Here is a 23,239-nt window from a genome sequence, read left to right on the forward strand (position 1 = left end):
CTGGCTAACATGACAGAAGAGGAAAATGATAAATGCTAGAGGGGATGTTGAAAAATTTGGAACTCTAAAGGACAGTTGGTGAAGCTGTGAACTAATCCAACCTTTCTGGAGAATCATCTGAAACTATGCCCCAAAACCTGTAAAACTGAGTATATCCTTTGACTCAGCAATACTACTATTATGTCTTTAACCCAAAGAAACTGAAAAAAGTGGGTGGGGGCAGAAGTGGCAGATTTCGTTCAAACATTTTTGTTCATAAATATTTACAGCAGCTCTTTTTGTTGTGGAAAAGAACTGGAAATTGAGGGGAGGGACCATTAATTGGCAATGGCTGAACAAGTTGTGGTACGTGATTGTGACGGAATACTACTGTGCTGTAAGAAATGACAAGCAGGACGGTTTGCGGAAGGCTTATGTGAACTCACGCAAACTGAAGTGACCAGAGCCAGGAGAACACAGTACACGGTAAGAGCAATACTGTAAGGATGATCAATTATGAAAGACTGAGCTGCTCTGATCAAGGCAGTGATCCAGGGCAATTCCTAAGGACTCATGATGAAAAATGTTATCCCCCCTCCAGAGAGAACTTAGGAACTAGAATGGAGCTTGAAGCATACTTTTTCTTAAAAAAAAAAAAGCAACTTTCTTTGTTATTGTTTTATTTAGTGTTCTCTTTTACAATATGGCTAATATGGACACATGTTTTGCATGATTTCACTTTTATAACCCATATCAAATTGCTTGCTTTCTCAAGAAGAAAGGGGCAGGAGGGAGAGAATTTGGAACTCAAAATTTTTCTTAAATGTTAAAAAATTTTTATCTGTAATTGTGAATATTTAATGGAAAAAAATTTTAAAGCTCCCCCAGACCTCTTTGACAGTGGTCACGCCCTTCCCTTTGGGGGGCCAAAGAACCTGCCCCTCCCCCAAGGCTGCAGCAGCCCCTCCTGCTCCCACCCCCTTCCCAGATTTCACTTACAGCTACCCAGGAGCCCACGCTCCTCGGGGCGGTCACACCTGTCCCCCCCTTCCCGTCGCTCCCCATCTACCCTCCTACGGTTACAGGGGATGCTCCCCCGGACCTGATCACGCGGGGTGTGGGCGGCACCGCACGAACACGCACGGACTCTGGGCTCAGGGGCCTCTTCCAGCTCGGAGGACGTCGGCGCACCCCTCCCCCCAGGCCGAGCAAGAGCGCATGCTCCCAGACAGACGTTTCCCAGAATTCTCGAGAAGCCTCCTCCAACCCCCCGCCCCCTTCCCCTGATGCCCCCATTTATCACAAGCTAGGGGGGAAGGTGGATGCCCCTGATTGGACACAAGATGGTTACAAGAGGGGTCAAAGGCTGTCTGGGCCAGAACGGCTTAACTCTGTCCTAGCACTTGGCCCAGAAGGGCAGAACAGATGCTCATTGAGAAGTCCTGATTGCCAAACAGGAGGCGCGGTACCTTCCCATCAATCAGGGAACACGTTACCCTCCAGCCTATCAGAGGATGTGATAGTTCCCGCCAATCAGGGGGCTCACTTCCCTCCGCTCTCCCGGGAGAGCGTCCTGATAGGGGAGGGGGAGTTGGGGGGCGGGACTTCCGTCCGGGGCGGGGAGGGGGTGGGAGGAGCCCCCAGAGCAGGCTAACCCTGAGCCTGGGCACTAGGACCCGCCCCCCCCTTCCCCCAGGGGTCCGAGCCCCTCCCCGCGCGGTCCCGCCTCCGCCGGCGGCCTCGTTCCCTCGGAGCCCTGGGTGAGTGTCTTGCGGGGACGCCGGGAGGGCCTTCCCTTCGGGGCCCGGCTTCCCATCATCCCCCCAGGGTCCTGGGACGCCAACCCCCCCCCCGCCCTGGACCAGGGGTCCCCCAGCCTGACCTCCAGGCTTCGCTCGGACCCAGAGCCCCGGAGCCTGTTTCCTCCATGGCCGATGGGAAGCCTCTTCCTGCCTCGGGGGTGTCTGCGGGGCGATGGGGAAGGGGAGCGGGGCAGGAGAGACGGAAGAAGAGGGTGGAGGGTGGTCCCCGTGCCCACCTCCGAGGGCAGTGCCAGGGCTTTGGGACTCCTCGGGGGTCTCACCCTCTGTAAATCCTTGTAGGCCAGCCCCCCGCCTGGGCGTGAAGGCAGAGACGTGTCCCCCCGTATCCTTCTCCCTCCCTGAAGTGGACCGAGAGCTGGGCCAGGCAGGGAGGCCGAGGGAATGGCCCCCCGGACCCCCGAGACCCCCATGGCAGGTGAGTTCGGGGCAGCCCTGGGCTCGACTCCGTCATCAAGGGTGGGCATTTCCATAGATATAGACGATTGTCTACGAAGCTGCTGGTCCCTCTTACCTAATTATTGTTTCATTTAAAAAAAATACTTCTGAAATAGAAGGCAGCAGTAACGCACTGCCCTGCCCTTCCCCGGCTTTGGACTGCTTCGTTAGCTCTTTCACCTCCAACAGTAACTTCCCAACTTGCTGCCCTCCTGGCTCTCCCTCCTCACACCTGACTTCATGCAATAGTCTCCACAGAGATCCTTTCTGTGCTCTCGTTTCCAACTGAAGGTCAAGGAAAAGCCTCCCTCCCCCCCCATCGGACCGAGCAGAGCCCCGACATCTTCCCCAGCTGTTTTCCTTTGCAGTCTTGCAGTCACAGCAAACATGATCCATTTACTCTGCCTCAGTTCACACAAGTCTTCCCAGGTCTCTCAATCCCTCCCATTTACCATTTCTTAGCTCAAATCAGAAAGCATTTAGAAAGTGGCTCCTCTGTGCCAGGCCCTGTTCAAACCTCCTGTGGATACAAAGCAAATCACCCTGCCTTCAAGGAGCTCACAGTCTAACGTGGGAGATGACATTTAGGCATCTGTGTCCATAAAAGCTAGAGACACTGTAGGGGGGAGGGGAAGGATCCAGCAGTTTCAGGGACCAGGAAAGGGTTTTTTTTTAGAAGGTGAGGTTTGAGCTGAGACTTCAAGGGAGCCAGCAGGTGGAAGTGAGGAGGGAGGTGTTTTTTGGGAAATGTTGCAAAAGTACAATGAAGAGGTTTTGGCAAGAGACTGGATAAGGGGGATAAGAGATAGGCGTGGAGGGTGAGACTTCAGTTTTGAACTCCAGGGACTTGAAGATTGTTGTTGCCTTTAATAACAGAGAAGGTAGGAGGATAGGGGGTAAGATAATGTGATCCGTTATGGGCACTTTGAATTTAAGATATCCAGTCTGAGCTGTCTGAAAAAAAGTTACGATCAGAGGTAACTCATGTTGAATGGCCTCAGTTTTTAAAGTAAAATAAGAGACAAGATGTTCAGATGAGATTGGTCAATAGTCAATAAATATTTATTGTTTACAATATGCCGAGAGCTGAGGATTCAACTACTAAAAAATACAGTCCCTGACCTCATGAAACTTAGAATTTGGAGGAGGAAGACAACACACAAAAAGAAGCCCACAGAGGGATACAGGAGAACACAGGCCCATAGTGAGAAGCTAGTCGGAAGTCCCCAAGTAGAGCAGCGAGGTGATAAGTGAAATATCTGAGCTCAACCTTCTCCTTAAAGTAGGTTTGGAGTTCATGCCCCACCCTCTAATCAGAGAGGCTGGAGGTAGTGATGAGGGGGAGTGCTAAAGGTGATAAGATGTCCCAACAGTAAGCTTCCTGGGGAATGTGCAGCTGTCTTTCAGAGAAGTTCAAAGGTAGTGGCATCAAATGAGAATTGAGGTATGTGAGCTAAGCTTTCTCTTTAAATGGAGCATGAAGTTCGTGTCCTCACCTCATGGTGGTGAATGATGCATGTGGGAGGTTTGAGAAGGAAGAGGTTTGCAACAGCTTCTTTTGTGAGATAGAGAATCAATTGGACAAGAATTATCAGTCCATAAAAGTAAGGCCTTCCTCTCGTAAGAGCCAATAATGTGAATAGATACCATGCAGTGAAGAGTTGTGACTCAGGAGGCCCTAATGAAAAGGAAAGATTTGCAAATTCTTGGGAATCTCAAAAGTGGAAAAGACTAATAAATGCCTTAATTGCTCAGAAGTTAAATAATTAAGAAATAAAAGGAAGCTTAAGGAGAAATATGCATTTCAAAAAAGCACAAATCAGATGTGTTAAAGGAGGAATCAAAATGATGAAATGAAAAGACAATTATTATCCACATGATTGAGAATTGTTCAAGAAGGCATTGGCCAAATACATGTTCTTCATGTAGGAGGTTTGGAAAAATTGATCACCCTTCTCAAATATCAAGATATTTCCACATCTGTCCAATCTCTTGTAGTTCATCTGTCAGTCTACCTTTTAACTCACTATCCTGATTCTTGCTGTCCCGTGTTTTAGAATTTTAGGGATATTTTTAGATAACTTACTTCTTATAAACTGGCAATGTCTTTTTTCATGAATTAACTCAGTCTTCAACCCCAGGTAATGAAATATTATATTTTTAATAAATGAAGGAATCCTCCTTTCCCCATCATAGTTACTCTTATTTCTGTACAATGAAACATGAAAACTTTTAAAAATAGATTTTATTGATAGTTTATTTTTTAATTTTAAATATTATTTTTTTTTCCAATTACGTAGTTTTTAACAATGATTTAAGAAAAATTTTTGAGTTTCAAATTTTTTCCCTCCTCCCTCCCTAAAAAGGTAAGCAACTTGATATAGGTTATATATGTGCAATCACATAAAACATATTTCCATTTTAGTCATGTTGTTAAAGAAGAAACAGGCCAAAAGGGAGAAAAAATCACACACAAAAAAGAAAGTGAATATAGTATGCTTCAGTCTGCATTCAGACTACACCTGTTCTTTCTCTGGATGTCTATAGCATTTTCCATCATGAGTCCTTTGGACTTAGGTCAGGACTGCCTTGGCTCAAGACAAACTTGTCTTGGATCACTGTATTACTGAGAAGAGCTAAATTATTCATAGTTGATCATCACACAATGTTGCTGTTACTGTTTACAGTGTTTTCCTCGTTCTGCTTACTTAATTTTGCATCAGTTCATGTAAGTCTTTCCAGGTTATGAAATATGAACATTAATGAATATATACCATTAACAAGTGAAAGCAGTCATAAAGCAAAGACATGTGATATTTTGCCTGTGATAACTCTTATCCATGGTCACCTCAAACCCTCAGTATAACCATAGATAACTTTTCACTTGACTCATTAAAATCTCATACTACTAAGTACAGTCTAGATTATTATTACTGTCTCTTATGACTCTCTTCATGTTTTTCTTGTAGATAGACTTTATTTTAGACTTCTAGGAAATTAGCTGGATTTTTTTCTTTGTTCTCTTTTCAGTGATCAAAGATAATGTCTTTACCCATAGAATACACAGAACTTGATGGCTTTTCACAATTTCTTCATAGAATTTTCTTAACATATCACTAGGACAGTTCTGATGAGGAAAAAGTTTCATATTGCCTCTCTTTCTCCTCTATAGATTCTCATGCCTCACTGATAGAATATATACCTTCTTGATTCCATAGGGAGAAACATTTCATGATAAGCTATTTGTCAGCTTTATGCCAACTGCAAATACAAAATGCTTTTCTCATTCCATTTGGTTTTTAATAAGTACACATATCTGGAGTGGGAATAAGGTGAGAGAAAACTGGAAAAAGGGGAAGGGAAGATGATGGGGTCTAGCAACCAAAAGATTTTGTATGTGATCCTAGTAATAGGAGCCACTAGAGGGTATTGAGTAGTTGGTGCCATGGTCAGAAGTGGCCTTTATTTAGGAAGATGGATTTGACAGCTGTGTGGAGGAGTGAGTGGACTGGAGAGAGAAGTGAGGCAGGGAGACCAACCAGCAAACTCATGCAATACCTCACGTGTGAGGCCTGAACCAAGAAAGTGGCAGTGTTGGGACAGAGGGCATATATGGGAGAAAGGTCACAAAAGCAGCGTCAACAGAACTTTCCAAAGAATCGAATTGTGGGTTGTGAGTATGTGCGGTGATTACCTAGGTTATGAGCCTGGATGATTGGCAGGGTGGTCCCCAGGATAGCAGTAGTCAAATAAGAAGAGGGAGGGCAGGTCAAAAGACAAGGACATGGGAGGAGAACCAGGACAGAGCAGTATCCCTAAAACCTAGAGAAGAGAGCATCCAGGAAAGCGGGGGTGATTGACAGTGTCAAAAGTTGCAGAGAGGTCAAGAAAGATGAGGATTGAGAAAAGGCCGGTGGATTGAGCTGTTTGGAGATGGTTCATAACTTCACAGAGAACTGTTTTAATTGAACAAGGAAGTTGGAAGCCAGACTGCAGAGAGTTTCAAAGAGAATGAAGGGAAAGGAGCTGGAGACAACAATTGCAGATGGCCATCTCCAGGTATTTAGCAGTGAGAGGGGAGAGATATAGGGCAATAGGCAGAGAAAGATTGAAAATTGGTGGGAAAAAATGGGAATGGAAGAGGAGAGAATATTCTGAGGTCAGACCCAGTCTAATAACACAATCTTATAAACATTTTTAAGCACCTGCTATGTGCCAGGCATTGTGCCAAGTGCCAGGGGTATAATTAATTTAAAAAAGACAGTCCCTGTCCTCCAGGATCTTACAGTCTAATGAGGTGCAGGTAACGAGGTGGGGGGGATGGAAAAAGGAAGCAAGAAAGAAGAAGAGGCAGGTAAGGGAGAAGAAGGAAACTAGGGTGTACCTGCTGTGGAGGAAGGCAGCAGAACCTGACTACATGCAGTGCATAAGTAACACCTTTGGAAGAAAGATTCACCCAGCATGAAAATTGAAGGATTTCATTCTGTATTGGAATTTATAACTCTGCCCCCCGACTAACTCATCTGGATATCCTTGTACCTAGTGATAACCACTAGTAAACCTGTCACCTACAGGAATTAAAGAAAGAAAGAAAAGACCCATAAACATAACCAGAAATTATAGCTGTTATTTTTTTGTTGTTTCAAAGAACTGGAAACCAGGATGGCTGCCATATATTGGGCAATATCTAAACAAATGATTGATTGTCTAAGAATAAAATGGAAGATTGTTCAGTCTCAAGAAATGATAAAAGGCACAGTTTTAGAGAGACCTGGGAAGACTTGAATGAACAGATACTGACAAATGAACAGAATGAGTAGAATAGTTTATATGGAGCAACATTCATCAATGCAGCAAACAACCATGATTTCAGAGCAATCATTCCCAAATCTTTGGTTCTTAGGGCCTCTCTAAAGACTAACAAGTGTGTTGTTAATCTCCCCAGTAATTTAAGCTACTACTCATATTTTTATTTTTTGTACATTTAATTCCTCCAGTAATGACCTGGAAGATGTTTGCCCCTCAAAGCTCTCAATACTTTCATCACAGTATACTATCATAAATTGTAATATTTTATTCTGCTTAAGTAGTGAAAACAAATTAAAAATGATAGTATCCTAAGTAGAAAATAATTGTGGAATTTTAACATAGGGCTTACTACAAGAATTCTTTTTTTTTTCTTAAATATAGTAGGGTGGCAGAGCCAGGATGGCAGAGTAAAGGCAGGCACTTGCCTGAGCTGTCCTTCAAATACTTTTAAATAATGACGCTAAACAAATTCTAGAATGGCAGAACCCACAAAAAGATGGAGTGAAACAATTTTCCAGCCCAAGATAACATACAAGGTTGGCAGGACAGGTCCGTTGCACCAAGTTGAGAGGAGCATAGTCCAATGCAGGCTGCCTCAGTGCAGACCAGGCCCCAGCAAATGAGAAGCAGGCCTCAGGGTGACTGAATCAAGTAGCAGCAGTAGTGGTTTCTAGACTTCTCAGCCCATAGACGCCAAAGACAGTTGAGAGGGTTAGCAGGAAAAAGTCTGTGGCACCTGGGTGACAGTGGAGCACAGGCCATGCCAGCACAGTGCTGGCCCCCGCAAGCGAGGATCAGGCTTTAGGAACCACCGAATCAGCAGTGGAAGCAGCAGCTTGCAGAGCTCTCAGCCCACAGGTGGTAAAGGAGTTGAACAGCTGGTCAGAAGGAGATGACAAGGGTCTCTGCTAGGACTGAGGCAGGACTTTGTTGCTCTGCCCATACTCAGATCCAGGTCCCATCCTGGGTGGTAGTCCTACGGCAAGGAGGAGCACTAGTACACCAAAGTGTTGGGGGGGGGGGCCACAGTGGAGTGGGGACCTTCCTTATAGTTCCAAGGCAAAAAAGAGTGCTTGTGGTCACTCACAGACAAGAGCACGGGCCAGGGGAGCAGTAACACCTCTCCCTTAGATCGTACCACCTTGGAAGAACTGAAAATTTGCAGGTCCCTAGGAGTATCTCTGAAAACAGCTGCAGAAAACCCCTGAAGCTTAGGACAGTTCACCCTCCACCCTGGAAGCAGAACCCTACTTTAACAAAGAGTTAAAAGTCAAGTAATAGTTTGGGGAAATGAGCAAACAACAGAAAAATATTTTGAGTATGGAAGGTCATTATGGTGACAAAGAAAATTAAAACACACACTCAGAAGAAGATAACAAAGTCAAAGCTCCCACATCCAAAATATGAATTGGTCTTAGGCCAAGGAAGAGCTCAAAAAAGATTTTGGAAATCAAGTAAGAGAGGTAGAGGAAAAATTGGGAGTGATGAGAGTGATGCAAGAAAGTCATGAAAAACAAGTCAACAGCTTGGTAAGGGAGGCACAAAAAAATACTGAAGAAAGTAACACCTTTAAAAACAGGCTAATAAAAGAGGAACAAAAAGCCAATGAGGAGAAGAATGCCTTAAAAAATCAGAATTGACCAAATGAAAAAGGAGGTATAAAAGCTCAGTGAAGAAAATAATTCCTTAAAAATTAGAATTGAGCAAATAGAAGCTAATGACTTCATAAGAAATCAAGAAATAATAAAACAAGACCAAAAGAATAAAAAAACAGAAGACAATAGAAATATCTCATTGGAAAAACAACTGACTTGGAAAATAGATCCAGGAGAGAGAATTTAAAAATTATTGGACCACCTGACTGAAAGTCATGATCAGAAAAAAGAGCCTAGACATCATCTTGTAAGAAATTATCAAGGAAAACTGCTGTGATATTCTAGAACCAACTGGTAAAATAGAAATTGAAAGAATCCACTAATCAACTTCTGAAAGAGATGCTAAAATGAAAACTCCAAGGAAAGTTATAGCCAAATTTCAGAGCTTCCTGTTCAAGGAGGAACTATTTCAAGTAGCCAGAAAGAAACAATTTAACACCATCAGGATGACACAAGATTTAGCAGCTTCTACATTAAAGGATCAGAGGGCCTAGAATATGGAAAATCCTGGAGGGCAAAGGAGCTAGGATTACAACAAAGAATCACCTACCCAGCCAACCTGAGTATAATCCTTCAGGGGGAAAATGGACATTGAATTAAATAGAGAGTTTTAAAGCATTCTTGATGAAAAGACCAGAGCTGAATAGAAAATTCGACTTTCAAATATGACAGGGGCGCCCTGGACCCTGGCTTCCTAGGAAGGGTCGTGGTAGACCCCCGGCCGTAGGTTGCTGAGTTACGCTCAGCTGACGGTCACGGGGTGGCTCCGCCTCTAGGATAGAACAGGGGAGGGGCGCAGAGTCTCACGAGGCTCGGAGGGGTGGGCTCTTGTAAGTGTATATAACGGGCTAAGAGCAAGGGATCAGGGGAGTCCTCTGCAATAAAGATCTTACACCGCACTTGCGTCCTGTCTGGTCCTTGAGCCCATCTTTTCCCCAGGGTGGGTCCGGAGACGTCCGAAGCCTAGCTCCCAGGAAGGAGAAGTACCTGAAGGATCCGGCCCGGGTCAAGTGGCGCCCGAACAGGGACCTGAGCTCCTCTTCGGTGACCCCGCCAGGTACGGGTAAGTACCCTCTCTCCAGTGAAAGAGAGGAAGGGACCGACAGCCTATGCAGATCGGGGCTGCATAGAGGGAGAGATGGGAGCACGATACAGTAAAGGAATTAAGCCGGAGGATAAGCGAGTGCTAGTCCTACAAGTGTATAAGCTTTGTAGGGATAATGGGGTAAAAATACAGCTGAGACGCTGTCAGGAATGGGTAGAAAAGCTTATAGTGGTGTCTCCGTGGTTACAGAACCAAGGGTTGATTATCAAAGATGGAAAATAGTTGGGAGTCAGATGTCCTCCTACGCAGAGACAGAACCAGGGTTTTTAACACCAGAGGATTTTACTCTTTATGGCATTGTGACTTTCGCCCTCTCTCCGTGCCCTCCGCCGGTAATAGTAGCGGAGGAGACACAAGTAGGAGCATCCTTATTAGGAGGGGAACAAGACCTTGAGGGTCAAGAGGAGCCATGGCCTGAGCCTCCTAAGCCCCCTGAAATACCGTCTGCACCATGGCCGAGTCTGGAGCCTCTCCCTCCGGAGCCGCTCCCCCCGTATGTGCCACGTTGGCAGCGAAAGAGGAAGTTCCGCCTGTGGCGCAGTTAGAATTTCAGAAAGAGGAAGTTCCGCCTGTGGCGCAGTTAGAATTCCAGACAGAGGAAGTTCCGCCTGTGGCGCAGTTAGAAATGCAGATACAGCAATTACAGGCCCAAATAAACCAAATGCGGCTTGATAAAAGAGGGAAGAATGAACGGGCCCCGCAGGCCTCACTTTTACAGCATTCATTGCGAGAGGCCGCCAGGGATGGGCAGGTAGTAGACTGGAAAGAGTGGGGACAAGAATTCCCAATTTTTGTCCAGGGAGGTGCCGGAGGAGGTGGTCGGTCTCACCGACCAGTGCCCTACAAGTTCATGAAAGATTTGAAAGAGGCAGTAAAATTATATGGAGCAGGCTCTTCTTATGTCAAGCAGCTGTTGCAATCTACTGTGGCTGTGGCCGCTTGGACCCCAGGGGATTGGGATGAAATTATGTCTGCTGTATTGGAGAGTGCTGCTTACACCGCCTGGTCGGCGTATAGACGCCGAGAGTCTAGGACCTGGGCGGAGATTAATTTCCCTCAGAATGTAGAAGATACCATTAATATGCTAACTGGGTATGGCCAGCATGCTGGGCTGCAGGCACAGCTCTTACTCCCAGACCTTGTCATACAAGGTGCTCAGATAGTGGCGCTAAAAGCATTGGATAGACTAGGGGAGAAATCGCAACCTCCTTTAAACAAACTCGTGCAAAGGCCAAAAGAAAGTGCCATGGAATTCGCGTCCCGAGCACAAGAGGTTGTGGAAAAGAGATATGGAGCAGGAGATGTTGCCCAAAAGCTGCTGATACAGCTTTTCAAAGAAGGACTTAAACAGTCACGAGGGTTGTTGTCAAAGTTACCACCAGACCCCACATGGGAAGAATGCATTGATGTCTGCCTGGAGGAAGGTCCCTTACCTGATGCAGGCATGGTCCAGGTACTGACTGAGGCTTTCGCTGCAGCGCAGGCAGTTAACACGGGGACTAGAGCAAAGGGGACTTGTTTCCGTTGCGGGAAAGCAGGTCATTTTCAAAGTCAGTGTACCCAGGGTGCCCCACAAGTCCGCTGTTTTAAGTGCGGAAGGCGGGACATATTAAGAAGTATTGTAGACAGGGAAGAAAGGAAAGACGTACGGGGTTACAGGAGAGGCAACCAGGAAGGCAAGAGAGGAAACCGCAGGGAAACGAACGGCGGGTGCCTTAGCCCGAGAAGGGACACCCGCAGCTACAACCTCGGGCGGTAATATACTCTACCCTGTCCAAACGTTAACATTGGGACCATGGACAACGAGTACAGTGGAAATAGGGATGGCCACTGAGCCCAGATTAATCATTGGGACGTCACGGATGAAAGATGTCATAGTACATACCCAAGTGCAGAAGGCTGGCCAGAAACACATTTTTCTCACCAATCCTCATGCAACGTCAATACGCATTGAGCCAGGTCAGCCGATCGCAGCTTCTCTTCCCTTAGCCCCACAGAAACAACAGAATTGGGTGGCGTGGACACAAAGTATAGGACAGGACAGACCCCAATTGGAGGTGCGGGTTGAGGGGCGACTAATCACAGGCCTCTTGGACACGGGGGCAGATATTTCTGTTATCCCTGAGAGTGAATGGGACAAAGCTTGGGAGCTAGGACCTAGGGGCTCTGTGACAGGAGTAGGCGGCGGAGCCGTTGGGATGCGATCTGTTAGACTGCTCCGATGGGACAGTGAGGGACAGGATGGGTTTTTTCGTCCTATGTGCCTTACAGGAGTGCCCATAGCTTTATGGGGGCGTGACATTTTGGAGCAAATGGGAGCTGTTTTGACTACTGACCCTTTAAACTAATGTGGGCCACTGGGGGGCCACAACCCATTCCCCTTAAGTGGAAACATGAAACACCAATTTGGATAGACCAGTGGCCACTAACTACAGAGAAAATTGAGGCCCTAAATAATATAGTAAACGGTCTACTACAGGCCAAGCATGTGCAGCCCTCGCAGAGTCCTTACAACTCACCTGTGTTTGTTATTAAGAAAAAATCGGGAAAGTGGAGGATGCTCATTGATCTCAGAGCTGTCAATGAGGCCTTATACCCATTTGGTGCCTTACAACCTGGGCTCCCCACACCTAGTATGATTCCCCGACATTGGGCCATTGCAGTTTTAGATATAAAAGATTGCTTTTACAGCATTCCCTTGGCAGAGAAGGATACAGAAAAATTTGCCTTCTCTGTTCCATCTCCGAATTTTCAAGAGCCTTATCGCCGTTTTGAGTTTACTGTCCTCCCTCAGGGGATGGCTAACAGTCCAACCATGTGTCAGGCTTTTGTACAGGCCGTTCTCCAGCCCCTCCGGGAGGCCCATCCAAAGGCAATGATCATCCATTACATGGACGACATCTTGCTAGCCAGCCCGAATACACAGGAAACGGAGATTTTGTTACAACAATGCCTAGGAATGCTAGAACGAGCAGGTTTAGAAGTGGCTCCTGAGAAGATACAAAAGGGCGATCCAGTCTCATACCTAGGCCACCGAGTGACTGAGACTGCCATTTATCGTCCATGGCCTCAAATAGATACTTCCAAAGTAAAGACACTCAATGATTTTCAAAGATTGATTGGTGCCATACAGTGGCTTCGAGGAGTGGTCCCTATCTCAGATGCTGTCATGCAGCCACTTTATGATTGTCTTAAAGGGCCCTCTGCTTTAACTTCTCCCAGACAATGGACCACGAGCGCCCTGAAGCAATACAATATATTCAGCATCAGTGTAAACAGCAAGTACAACGTAGAGATTTGCAAACCCCCCTCTACGTCACTCTCTTACAAGATGAATATAAAGGCATGTTGGCAGTGATCTATCAACAGCACGGACCGCTTATGTGGGTTTATCCAGACAGAGACAAAAAAGCACTCCCTAATAGAATGGAAACCTAAGCTCACTTGCTGCTAAAAGCAAGTGCCACGGCACGAAGGGTTAGCGGTAAGGAACCTCTTATAACTCTTAATATAACCCCTCAGGTGCTACAGGAGCTCGCTTTAACTAGCGAAGCTTGGGCGGTCTGACTTGTTACCCACACCATTCTACCGTTAGCGTTACCCCCAGCTTTACGTCTGTGGCAAGCTGTTCCCCTTCAACGTCCTAGCACTATAATAGCTACAGAACCAGTGCAGGGATCAAATGTGTTTACAGACGCCACAAGACACCTAAAAGCAGCCTTTTACATCCCAGAAAGGAAGGTTTTACAAGTGTATGCTACCCCCTACAATTCTGCTCAGCAGAATGAATTGGCAGCTATTATCAGCGCTTGTGAATTCTTAGCAAAAGAATCTTTTAATCTTATCACAGATAGTATGTATTGTTATCATGCATTCCAGCATTTACCTGATGCTGCCTTGGCATGGTCACCTTCGTCCGTCCTCCCGCTCTTTCAGCGATTGCAGCAGCACCTGCTGAGCCGAACTACACCGATTTATGTACTTCATGTCCGCTCTCATATAGGCCCATACGGACCTTTATATCAGGGCAATGCCGTAGCGGATGCGGCTTTACAACAAGCCCCTACTGATGTATTCTTTATGACACCTTACACGGCTCATCAGAAATTACACCTTTCTGCTCACACTTTAAGAACAATGTTTGGCATTCCCAGAGAGCAAGCCAGACAAATCGTGAGAGCTTGCCCTAATTGTGCTCCTTTTCGACCACCACCCCCCTATACCGACTTACAATCCCCGTGGTCAAACACCTAATGCCTTGTGGCAAATGGATGTGACCCATTTTCAAACTACTCTTATTCATGTGTCAATAGACACTTATTCCGGCTTCCTTATGGCCTCCATTCAACCTCGTGAAAATGTCTCAAGTGTTCGTGCTCATCTGTTATATTGTTTTTCCATAGCCGGTCTCCCCCACACAATTAAAACGGACAATGGTCCCGCTTATCGCTCGCGCTCTCTCGCGACTTTCCTTGCTGAATTCGGCATACGGCACGTGACCGGCATTCCCCATAATCCCACCGGACAGGCCATTGTCGAACGAGCCCACCAAACTTTGAAGCAGCTTCTTGTTAAACAAAAAGGGGGAGTCCCAGGCAGACTCACCAGGGCCCTCCTTGATCAGGTTTTATTCGCTTTAAATTTCCTGCAAGTGACTGATGATGGCCTAACCCGAGCTGATGGTTTTTTCGCCCACGTGATACCGGTGTGCACGCACCGTCTTTGGCCCCACGGCAGGAGCTGCTGGAGCAAGGCGCTTCTGTTATGTGGAGAGACCCTGAGGGTGTGTGGCATGGTCCAGATAGGGTAACTATCCGGGGGAAGGGTTATCTATTCGTGTCTCCACAGAATGGAGAAGGTCGCTGGGTTCCCGTCCGCTGGGTTAGAGAACTGGCGAAAGGAGCGGACGCAGAGAAGGAGGCGGAAGCGAGGACGCCGCGGACGTCAATCCAGGAGGCTGAAGAAGGAGAATAGGAAGCGGATCTCCCACTGTGTTTTCTCTTTGGCCATTCTTAGTCTTGGCCTTGGGTGGGGGTTGCCCGTCGGCGCCGAAGGGCGTTCGGCGAAACACCTGGTTGCACAGCTAAATCACACTGCTAAGCCCTGGACTAACCTTAACCAGGAGCATACCTATTGGGCACTAGTACGACACTTCCCCCAACCACGTCCAGTTACTTGGAATGGGGATCCTGTTCCCCTAGTTGTGGTTTCCAATGCTTCACTCCTCATGGGCGGAGGGTGGAACGGCCAGTTATCTCCCATGAACAAAATAAGACCATTATTATGAGGAGTCCCACACTACCCATTTGCCTCAGCAAAGGTGCCCACGCCGGTTGTGCTCAGGTAGAAAATGATACCATCACTGAGTTACCGCATGGACCCCACGGTTGGATAGGGAAAGGGGACCATATACATTTTTATGTCTTACAACATCAGCGTAGCACGCTCTATCAGAGACATCAAAATTACTCACTGTGGCTGAACCATACCAACTCCGGGTTCAGTAACATCAGCAGCCATAGTTACACCCAAAATGTCACTAGCGGGTTTTTTCTCTCCCCACTCCCTCTTTGCACCCCTTCCCCTAACATGTTTGTAGGCTTCCAAATCTGTTCTACAGGGCATCAAGTAGATGGCGAGAACGTGAACGGGACTCAACTCTACTTTCTGGATGGACAACCGGGTCCTTGGTTTGCGGCCCCGGTACCCCATGTGCGAAGCCCTCGAGGACCTATAGCCCATGCACATCTGTGGAAATTGGCTGCTGCCTTTGCACCTTTGATCCATTTCACAGATAACAGTGCACCTCTATCTGACAACAGCACTCTTCGGAACTGGTGGTGGGACTTGTTATTTTCAGCAGGGCGTACTTGCAACAGCCATGGTCAATTAGGACACTGTAACGATTTTAACGTGACCATCCAGACGACTTCGGATCGTGACATGTTTTGGATCTGTCGTAATGGCACCATCACTCCCTCCTCTGCAGAATACGCTGTACACTGCTCCAACGGATCGTTCTCCAATACCTTACAATCTACAGACGTAGCCTCCAACGCCACCATGGTCCTCCTTCTTCGAGTGCCGCCTATCACCTTTGTGCCAGTGTTAACTACACAACCTTTTGCGCAATCGCCTATAGAGAGATTCCTATTGCGCCGCTATCGGAGAGAGGTGGGAGGTCTCGACCTCATCAACCTTGCACTAAATATTGCTGAAGCATTAGATCTCGTTCTGGTGAACCATCAACTGAGTCTTCTAGCACGGCATTTGGAGGAGTTCATGGAAGAAACCACCCAAGCGTGGACTGTGCAACAACGATTTAATCGTCTCCTGTTAAACAAGGTTGAGCTCATGGCTACAGTGTTAGCTGATACTGTGCTGGAGGTGACTATTGCCGAAAAGCTTTCTACTGTTGGATGTTCTTATGAGTTTCAACCGCCCATGTGTGTCACTGCACTTCATCCTAACTCTTCCATTGACTTTGATTAAGAACTTGACTGACTTTGAGCAAATGGAAGATTGCCTTGGTCAATTGGACATTGTTTTGGAGCATATTCGCAATGTCACCCGCCAAACAAGGGATAATCTCTTCCCTGATTCCCCTTTTGATCAATTTTTCAGCTGGTTACATAACTTGGGGTTTTCGCATTTCCTTCTTTGGCTCTTCTATGGTGCAGGCTTCCTGATCCTTGTCTGCTTTATTGCCCCTTGCCTTTTCTCTTGTTGGCTCCGTGTGCTGCGGCACTCTCTTGAAAGCTTCAAAGCCGACATCTCCCTCCCTAAGAAAAACCCTGTCCTTGTTTAAACAAAAAGGGGGAGTTGACAGGGGCGCCCTGGACCCTGGCTTCCTAGGAAGGGTCGTGGTAGACCCCCGGCCGTAGGTTGCTGAGTTACGCTCAGCTGACGGTCACGGGGTGGCTCCGCCTCTAGGATAGAACAGGGGAGGGGCGCAGAGTCTCACGAGGCTCGGAGGGGTGGGCTCTTGTAAGTGTATATAACGGGCTAAGAGCAAGGGATCGGGGGAGTCCTCTGCAATAAAGATCTTACACCGCACTCGCGTCCTGTCTGGTCCTTGAGCCCATCTTTTCCCCAGGGTGGGTCCGGAGACGTCCGAAGCCTAGCTCCCAGGAAGGAGAAGTACCTGAAGGATCCGGCCCGGGTCACAAATATAAGACTGAAGAGAAATATAAAAAGGGAAATAGGAAAGGGAAATCGTAAGGGACTTAAGGTTAAACTGTTTACATTCCTACATGGGAAGGGGATACTTGTAGCTAATGAGAACATTTTCATCATTAGGGCAATTAGGAGTATATATAAACAGAGGACACAGGTATGAGTTGAATATTAAGGGGTGATATATAAAAAATAAAACAAGGGGTGAGAGAGGAATGTACTGGGAGAAAGGAAAAGGAAGAGGTAGAATGGGGCAAATTATCTCACATAAAAGAGGCAAGAAAAAGCTTTTACAATTTAGGGGAACAATGGGGAAATAAAGGGGAGTAAGTGAACCTTTCATCAGAATTGGCTCAAAGGGAATAACACTCAATTTGGTATGGAAATCTATCCTACTCTACAGGAAAGTAGGAGGAGAAGGGAATAAGAGAAGGGGGAGTGATAGAAGGGAGGGCAGATTGAGGGAGGGGGTAGTCAGAAGCAAAACACTTTTGAGGATAGATAGTAGAACAGATGAGAAATGGGATGGAGGGAATACAGTTAGCAATAGTAACTGAAAAAACCTTTTTGAAGCACGTTTCTCTGATCAAGGCCTCATTTCTCAAACCTATGAAGAACTGAATCAAATTTATAAAAATAAGAGCCGTTCCCTAATTAACAAGTGATCAAAAGATAGGAACAGTTTTCAGATGAAATAATCAAAGCTATCTATAGTTATATGTAAAAAATACTCCAAATCACTGTTGATTGGAGAAATGCAAATTAAAATAATTCTGAGGTACTACCTCATACCTATTAAATTAGCTGATAGGACAGAAAAGGAAAACTAGCAATGTTGGGGGTGGGTGGGAAAAATGAGACATTAATGTACCATTGGTGAACTTGAGAACTGATTCAGCCATTCTGTAGAGCAATTTGGAACCATGCCCAAAGGGCTATAAAACCATGCATTTCCTTTGACCTAGCAATACTAGAAAAGAGGTTTTTCAAAAAGGAAAGGGATCTGTATGTACAGACATATTTATAGTAGTCTTTCCTGATGGTAAAGAATTGGAAATTGAGGGGATGCCCATCAGTTGGGGAATGGCTGAACAAATTGTCGTATATGCTTGTGATGGAATACCATTGTGCTACAAGAAATGATGAGCAGGTGCTCAGAGAAAAACCTGGAAAGACTTACATGAGCTGATACGAAGTGAAATGTACTGTGTACAAAGTAACCATACTATAGTAAGATGATCAGCTGTGAATGACTTACTATTCTCACCAATACAACAATCCAAGACAATTTTGAAGGACTTGTGTTGAAAGATGCTATCCATCCCCAGAGAAGAAACTGACAGTGTCTGAATACAGATTGAGGCATACTTTTTTTTTTACTTTATTTTTCTTGAGGGTTTTTCCTCTGTTTTCTTTTACAACATGACTATTATGGAAATGTTTCTTATGACTGTACATGTATAACCTATATTGAATTGCTTGCCTTTTCAATAATAGGGAGTGGAGTTTTAAAAATGAATGCTGAAAATTGTTTTTAAATGTAACTGGGGAAAAATAAAATATCAAATAAAAATTAAAATATAAAAACATAGTAGGACTTCTTATCTGTAAGACTTCAATTTAAATTTCTTTATTTTAAAGATTTTGATGAATATTAATAACATTTTTTCTTCAAATAAATTATAACTTGGAAGGTGTTAAGCATAATATAATATATAAAATTCATTTAAAAGTTAGATTTTTTCCCTTGAATGAAGGTTTGCAGTATTTTGGTTCAAGATCTTCCAAATTCAATCTTCAGTGTGGTTCTGTATCCAGTTGATATAATAATAAGAAAAACAACAAAAATTATAATATATAAAATAGCATTTATGTAGTACCTGCAATGTGCTAGATGTTGGGCTAAGTAATTTACAGACATTATTTCATTTAATCCCCACAATGTTGTGGGGTAGATGCTGATATTATCCCTATTTTACAGTTGAGGAAACTGTCAAGAAAAGATTAAGTGACTTGCACAGGGTCATGTCTTTCGGATTCCTAGATCCAGCTATTTCCAGTTGGGGGGGTTGTTTGTTTTTTGTTTTTATTTATTTATTTTTATTATTTTTTGCTTTATAACCAGAATACAGTGAAAATGCTCACTCACAGGTGGATGAGATGGAAAATGTAGGAGAATTTTACAGCTTCTCTTGCTGGGGAATAGAAATTCATTTTTTTTTCTTTTTTAGCCCTACAAAGCAGTCATCAAAATAAATCACTAGTTGATATAAAAAGATTTGTCTTACTGTTTGCTAATGACAAGTAGTATATTAAGTGATAAATGCCTTTATTGTTTTGCCTTTTTTTAAAGTGTTTTTATATAAAATAACATTTTTAGGGGAAGAAATCTTTAGATATATGTTTCTTCTACCACTGGCACACTGTCTACACCCTCACAGAAACTCTACAGAATGACTGACCTGTGTTACCAACCAGATCCTCTGAAAAATGTGCCTGATAGAAAACTAGTAACGTAAACAGAAGATAAGTTCAAATAAAGAAACTAGCCTCAACACCATATCGAGTGACAATGTAAGGTGTTTTTTCATAGAACGGTTGCGATGTTCCCTGATGCTTTCGAGAAGTCGTGTAGCGTCTGTGTCTGGTGAGCATGTTTTTCAAACAGCTGCCCTCCGCACTGTGAGGACACAAACATTTGTACCAGCTTGAGTGATGATTACAGCACTAATGAGATGCAATTACAAGACAGGCTTGGAAGGAGGGAACTACTGTGGCACAGCATACTACATAAAGCAAGTGAGGGTATGTGCATATCTTTGTACATCCATCGGAAACTGACTTCCACTTGAATGTCAGATCTTTCTGGCAGTTTGGAAACAATTTGCTGATGGGTTGAGAAACAGTCAAAAAAGAAAAGCAGGAGGCTTTCTTGAGAAGAGCAAATTAAAAAGAATAATCAACAAAAGTCATTTGAATGAAGGAGTGAAAGTTAAATGGAGAAAGACCATCTAATGCTGGAGAAAAAGCACATTCAGTCCCAGGGTTTGAATTCTAGTGTCTCCTACAGGGATGTTGGTCATGTCGCTTGGCTATTCTGAGCTCAATGCTTCAGTTGTAAAATATAATAAGCATCTTGATGTGTCACAGGTTTGTTGTGAGCATCCAGTATTACTGTTTGTGAAGTTCTTCATAAATTAAATCATCCTAGAGCTCTGGCCTTGGAGTCAGTAGGATCTGATTTCAAATTTGGCTTTAGACGCTTGACGCTTACTAGCTATGTGACCATGGGAGAATCACTTAACCCTGATTGCCTCACCAAAAAGCAACAAATAGATAAAATAAATTAAATCAACCTGCAGATGTGAGTTAATGGCATTTTGAATTGATTCTGCCCATTGAGTTTGAAAATTCTTCCTTTTGACTGGGCAATAGAATATATGTCAGCCTACTTTCTTCCAATGGAAGGAAGAATTTTTTTAAAATGTATGTGTGTATGCATATGCATACATATATATGCACATATATGGAGAGAGAGATTTTCTTCATAGACACAAGGTGTACAGTGAATGAAACTGCTTTGAAGCTGAGCATTTCTGTGGAAAATTCTTGCCGGCAAAGGAGTCAAGAGTGATGGTCCCTTTGATTTCATGTAAGAGAAGTCTATGACTCGTATCACGATAGAGAAGAATCAAAATAGTCGCTGTGAATTTGATAAAGATACAAAGCATTTCAAACAATATTCTGTCAATTCAATTTAAGAAAATGACTTCATAGAATGAATTTTCAGTATGGTGAAGATAGGGAATGCATTAACGAAAAGATTGGGCTTATTCAGTCTTATGAGAAGCTTCCTCAAGTGCAAATGTATCAAGGGAAATGGACACCAACTTGAAAGTCAGATACCATTAGACATCAGAAAAGTTATACCAGAGAGTTGGTTTATATAGGGAATAAAGGTAGGAAGGCTTTCAGCCAGAACTCAAAGCTTATTGACCCTCATAAAATTTACACTATTGAGAAACTTTATGAATGTAATCAATGTGAAAAGTTTTTCACGAAAAGGTTCACTTTTACTATGCATCAGAATCCACACTGGGAAGAAAATTTATGGTTGTAATCCACATGGGGAGAAACTTTATGAATCAATGTGGAAAGACTTTCAGATAGAGCTCTGGTCTCTCTACACATCAGAAAATCCACACTGTACAGAAATGTTATGAATGTAATCAATGTAGAATGACTTTCACAAAAAAATCTTAGTCTTGCTATAATTCAGATAATCCACAGTGGAAGAAACCTTGTCAATGTAATCAGTGTGGAAAGATTTTTCACACACAATTCCCTCATTTTGATGCAGAGAAATCTTATGAATGTAATCAATGTGGAAAGGCTTTCAGATCCAGCTCCTGTCTTGGTAAACATCAAAAAATACACACTTGAGAGAAAACTTATGAATATGATCAATGTGGTAAAGCCTTCAAGTAACAGTCATCCCTTTTTTCCCATCAGAGAATTGCTATTAAATATTAATTTTGTCACTGTAATGAATGAAGAAGGTCATTCAAATGAGTACAGAGTTTGTTCAACATTGGAAAATTCATTTTGGTTAGATGCCCTATTTGGACACAATGGGCGAAGACCTTCGACCAGATATCATCTCTTACTTTACATCAGAAGATTCATAGTAGAGAGACACCTTATGAGTTTGCTCAATGGAGTCATGATTTCTCTGGAACAAGGAGATCACTAGATATGAGAATATTCATACTGGAAAGAAGGCTTATCAAAGCAATGCCCTTTGTCAGTGTCAAGGCCTTTACTTAGAGCTCATACTTGATTATACATTGGAGAAATCATGCCACAGATAAAACTTATAGATCTAAGTAACTAGATAAGGCCTTTTGCAGTATAGACTTTGTTAGACATCCCAAATGTCATACTGTTCATAAAGCCCTATAAATATAGTGGACTTTTCTATTAAAATCCTAATGTTTGTCATTACTCGACAGTAACTTTCTATAGCATTAATATACCATGTCTTCAGCCATTCCATGAATGATTTAGTATTCACTTTGGTGATACTAAATGTCCTATTATAAACATTTTGCTATCTGTTGGACATTAATTTCTGTAATGTTTTCTTCAAAGAGCTTGTTGCCATGGGGATAGTGTGCTATTCCTAGAATCATAAGACCTGAATTCAAATTCCCTGTGACACTGTGTGACCCTGGGCAAGTCACGTAACTTCTTCCTCCCTGATTTTCCCATCTGTAAAATGGAGATAATAACAGCAAATACCTCCTAGGGTTGACATGAGGAACAAATGAGAATAATGGTAAAGAGCTTTGCGAGTATTAAATCACAGTGGAAGACCTAGCTAGTGTTATTTTATTTCATGAGCTATAGGTCTCATAGTAGAATTAGTAGGCTAAAATATGTGGACTGTTTAGTAATGTTTCTTTTAATTCAGATTGATATTCAGAACAGCGTAGACGTTAACAATTGTAACAGATAGGGGACTAAGTTTTGAATCAAAAAGATGGGTTCAAATACTGCCTCAAATGCTCTCTGCCTCTGTGTTTTGGAGAAAGGAGCAACTACTTAAAAAATTAGCTTGAGAAATTGAATAGATCAGGTGCATAATATACAAAAAAAAGTGAGTATAATACCCATGGGTTCAATAAATCCAAAGACTGTAACTATGGATTTTCTAATCATTACAAAATGCTAGAAAAAACGGAAAGCAGTCTGGCAGAAACTGGATAGAGACCAGCATCTCACGTTGTACCAAGGGTAGCTCCAAAGTGTACAAGATTTAGATGTAAAAAGTCAGGGGCAGCTAGGTGGCATGGTGGATAGGGCACCGGCCCTGAAGTCAGGAAGACCTGAGTTCAAATCCGGCCTCAGACCAACCACTTGACACTTACTAGCTGTGTGACCCTGGGCAAGTCACTTAACCCCAATTGCCTAAAAAAAAAAAAGATGTAAAAAGTCCCCTCAAACATATTGGAAGAATTGTGAAGAAGATATGTTTTTCCATTTTGGATAGGAGATGAGTTTATCATTAAACAAAAGGCAGAAGGAATCACAGAAAATGGGCCATTTTAATCACATTAAAAAATATTCCAATGCATCTAAAATGTAAATGTGGCAGTTAACAGGGAAAAATCTTTGCAGAGAGTTTCTCTGATAAAGGCTTCACATTCAAGATATATAAAGAACGATACAGATTATACACAGGTACATAAAGAAGG

At 43.8% G+C, this 23,239-nt stretch overlaps 2 protein-coding genes across 2 annotated transcripts in view; one reads left to right on the top strand and one right to left on the bottom strand.

Annotated features, from left to right (window-relative positions):
* The window catches only part of LOC110219996 (uncharacterized), a 28,740-nt gene extending 27,547 nt beyond the window's left edge, over positions 1–1,193 (bottom strand). The window contains exon 1 of the mRNA XM_078145937.1: positions 1,082–1,193. The gene's annotated coding sequence lies outside the window, so the exon portion shown is untranslated. The remainder of the gene's footprint in view (positions 1–1,081) is intronic.
* LOC110220003 (uncharacterized) lies at positions 328–16,862 on the top strand. The gene is made up of 6 exons (XM_078146258.1): positions 328–345; positions 968–1,337; positions 1,547–1,739; positions 2,082–2,217; positions 9,625–9,764; positions 14,631–16,862. The coding sequence occupies exons 1-6, from the start codon at positions 328–330 to the stop codon at positions 15,091–15,093; spliced, it is 1,320 nt and encodes a 439-aa protein (XP_078002384.1). The 3' UTR covers positions 15,094–16,862.
* The last annotated feature ends 6,377 nt before the right edge of the window (positions 16,863–23,239 follow it).

This window comes from Phascolarctos cinereus, unplaced genomic scaffold (genome assembly GCF_003287225.1).
Source record: "Phascolarctos cinereus isolate Bilbo 61053 unplaced genomic scaffold, phaCin_HiC Scaffold_726;HRSCAF=1367, whole genome shotgun sequence".
NCBI lineage: Eukaryota > Metazoa > Chordata > Mammalia > Diprotodontia > Phascolarctidae > Phascolarctos > Phascolarctos cinereus.

What these genes read in the sequence shown, in the direction of transcription:
- LOC110220003 (XM_078146258.1), top strand. An exon ending in TCGTTCCCTCGGAGCCCTGG is followed by an intron (nt 1,740 to 2,081) that starts GTGAGTGTCTTG and finishes AAATCCTTGTAG; the next exon opens with GCCAGCCCCCCGCCTGGGCG. An exon ending in CCCCGAGACCCCCATGGCAG is followed by an intron (nt 2,218 to 9,624) that starts GTGAGTTCGGGG and finishes CTGGTCCTTGAG; the next exon opens with CCCATCTTTTCCCCAGGGTG.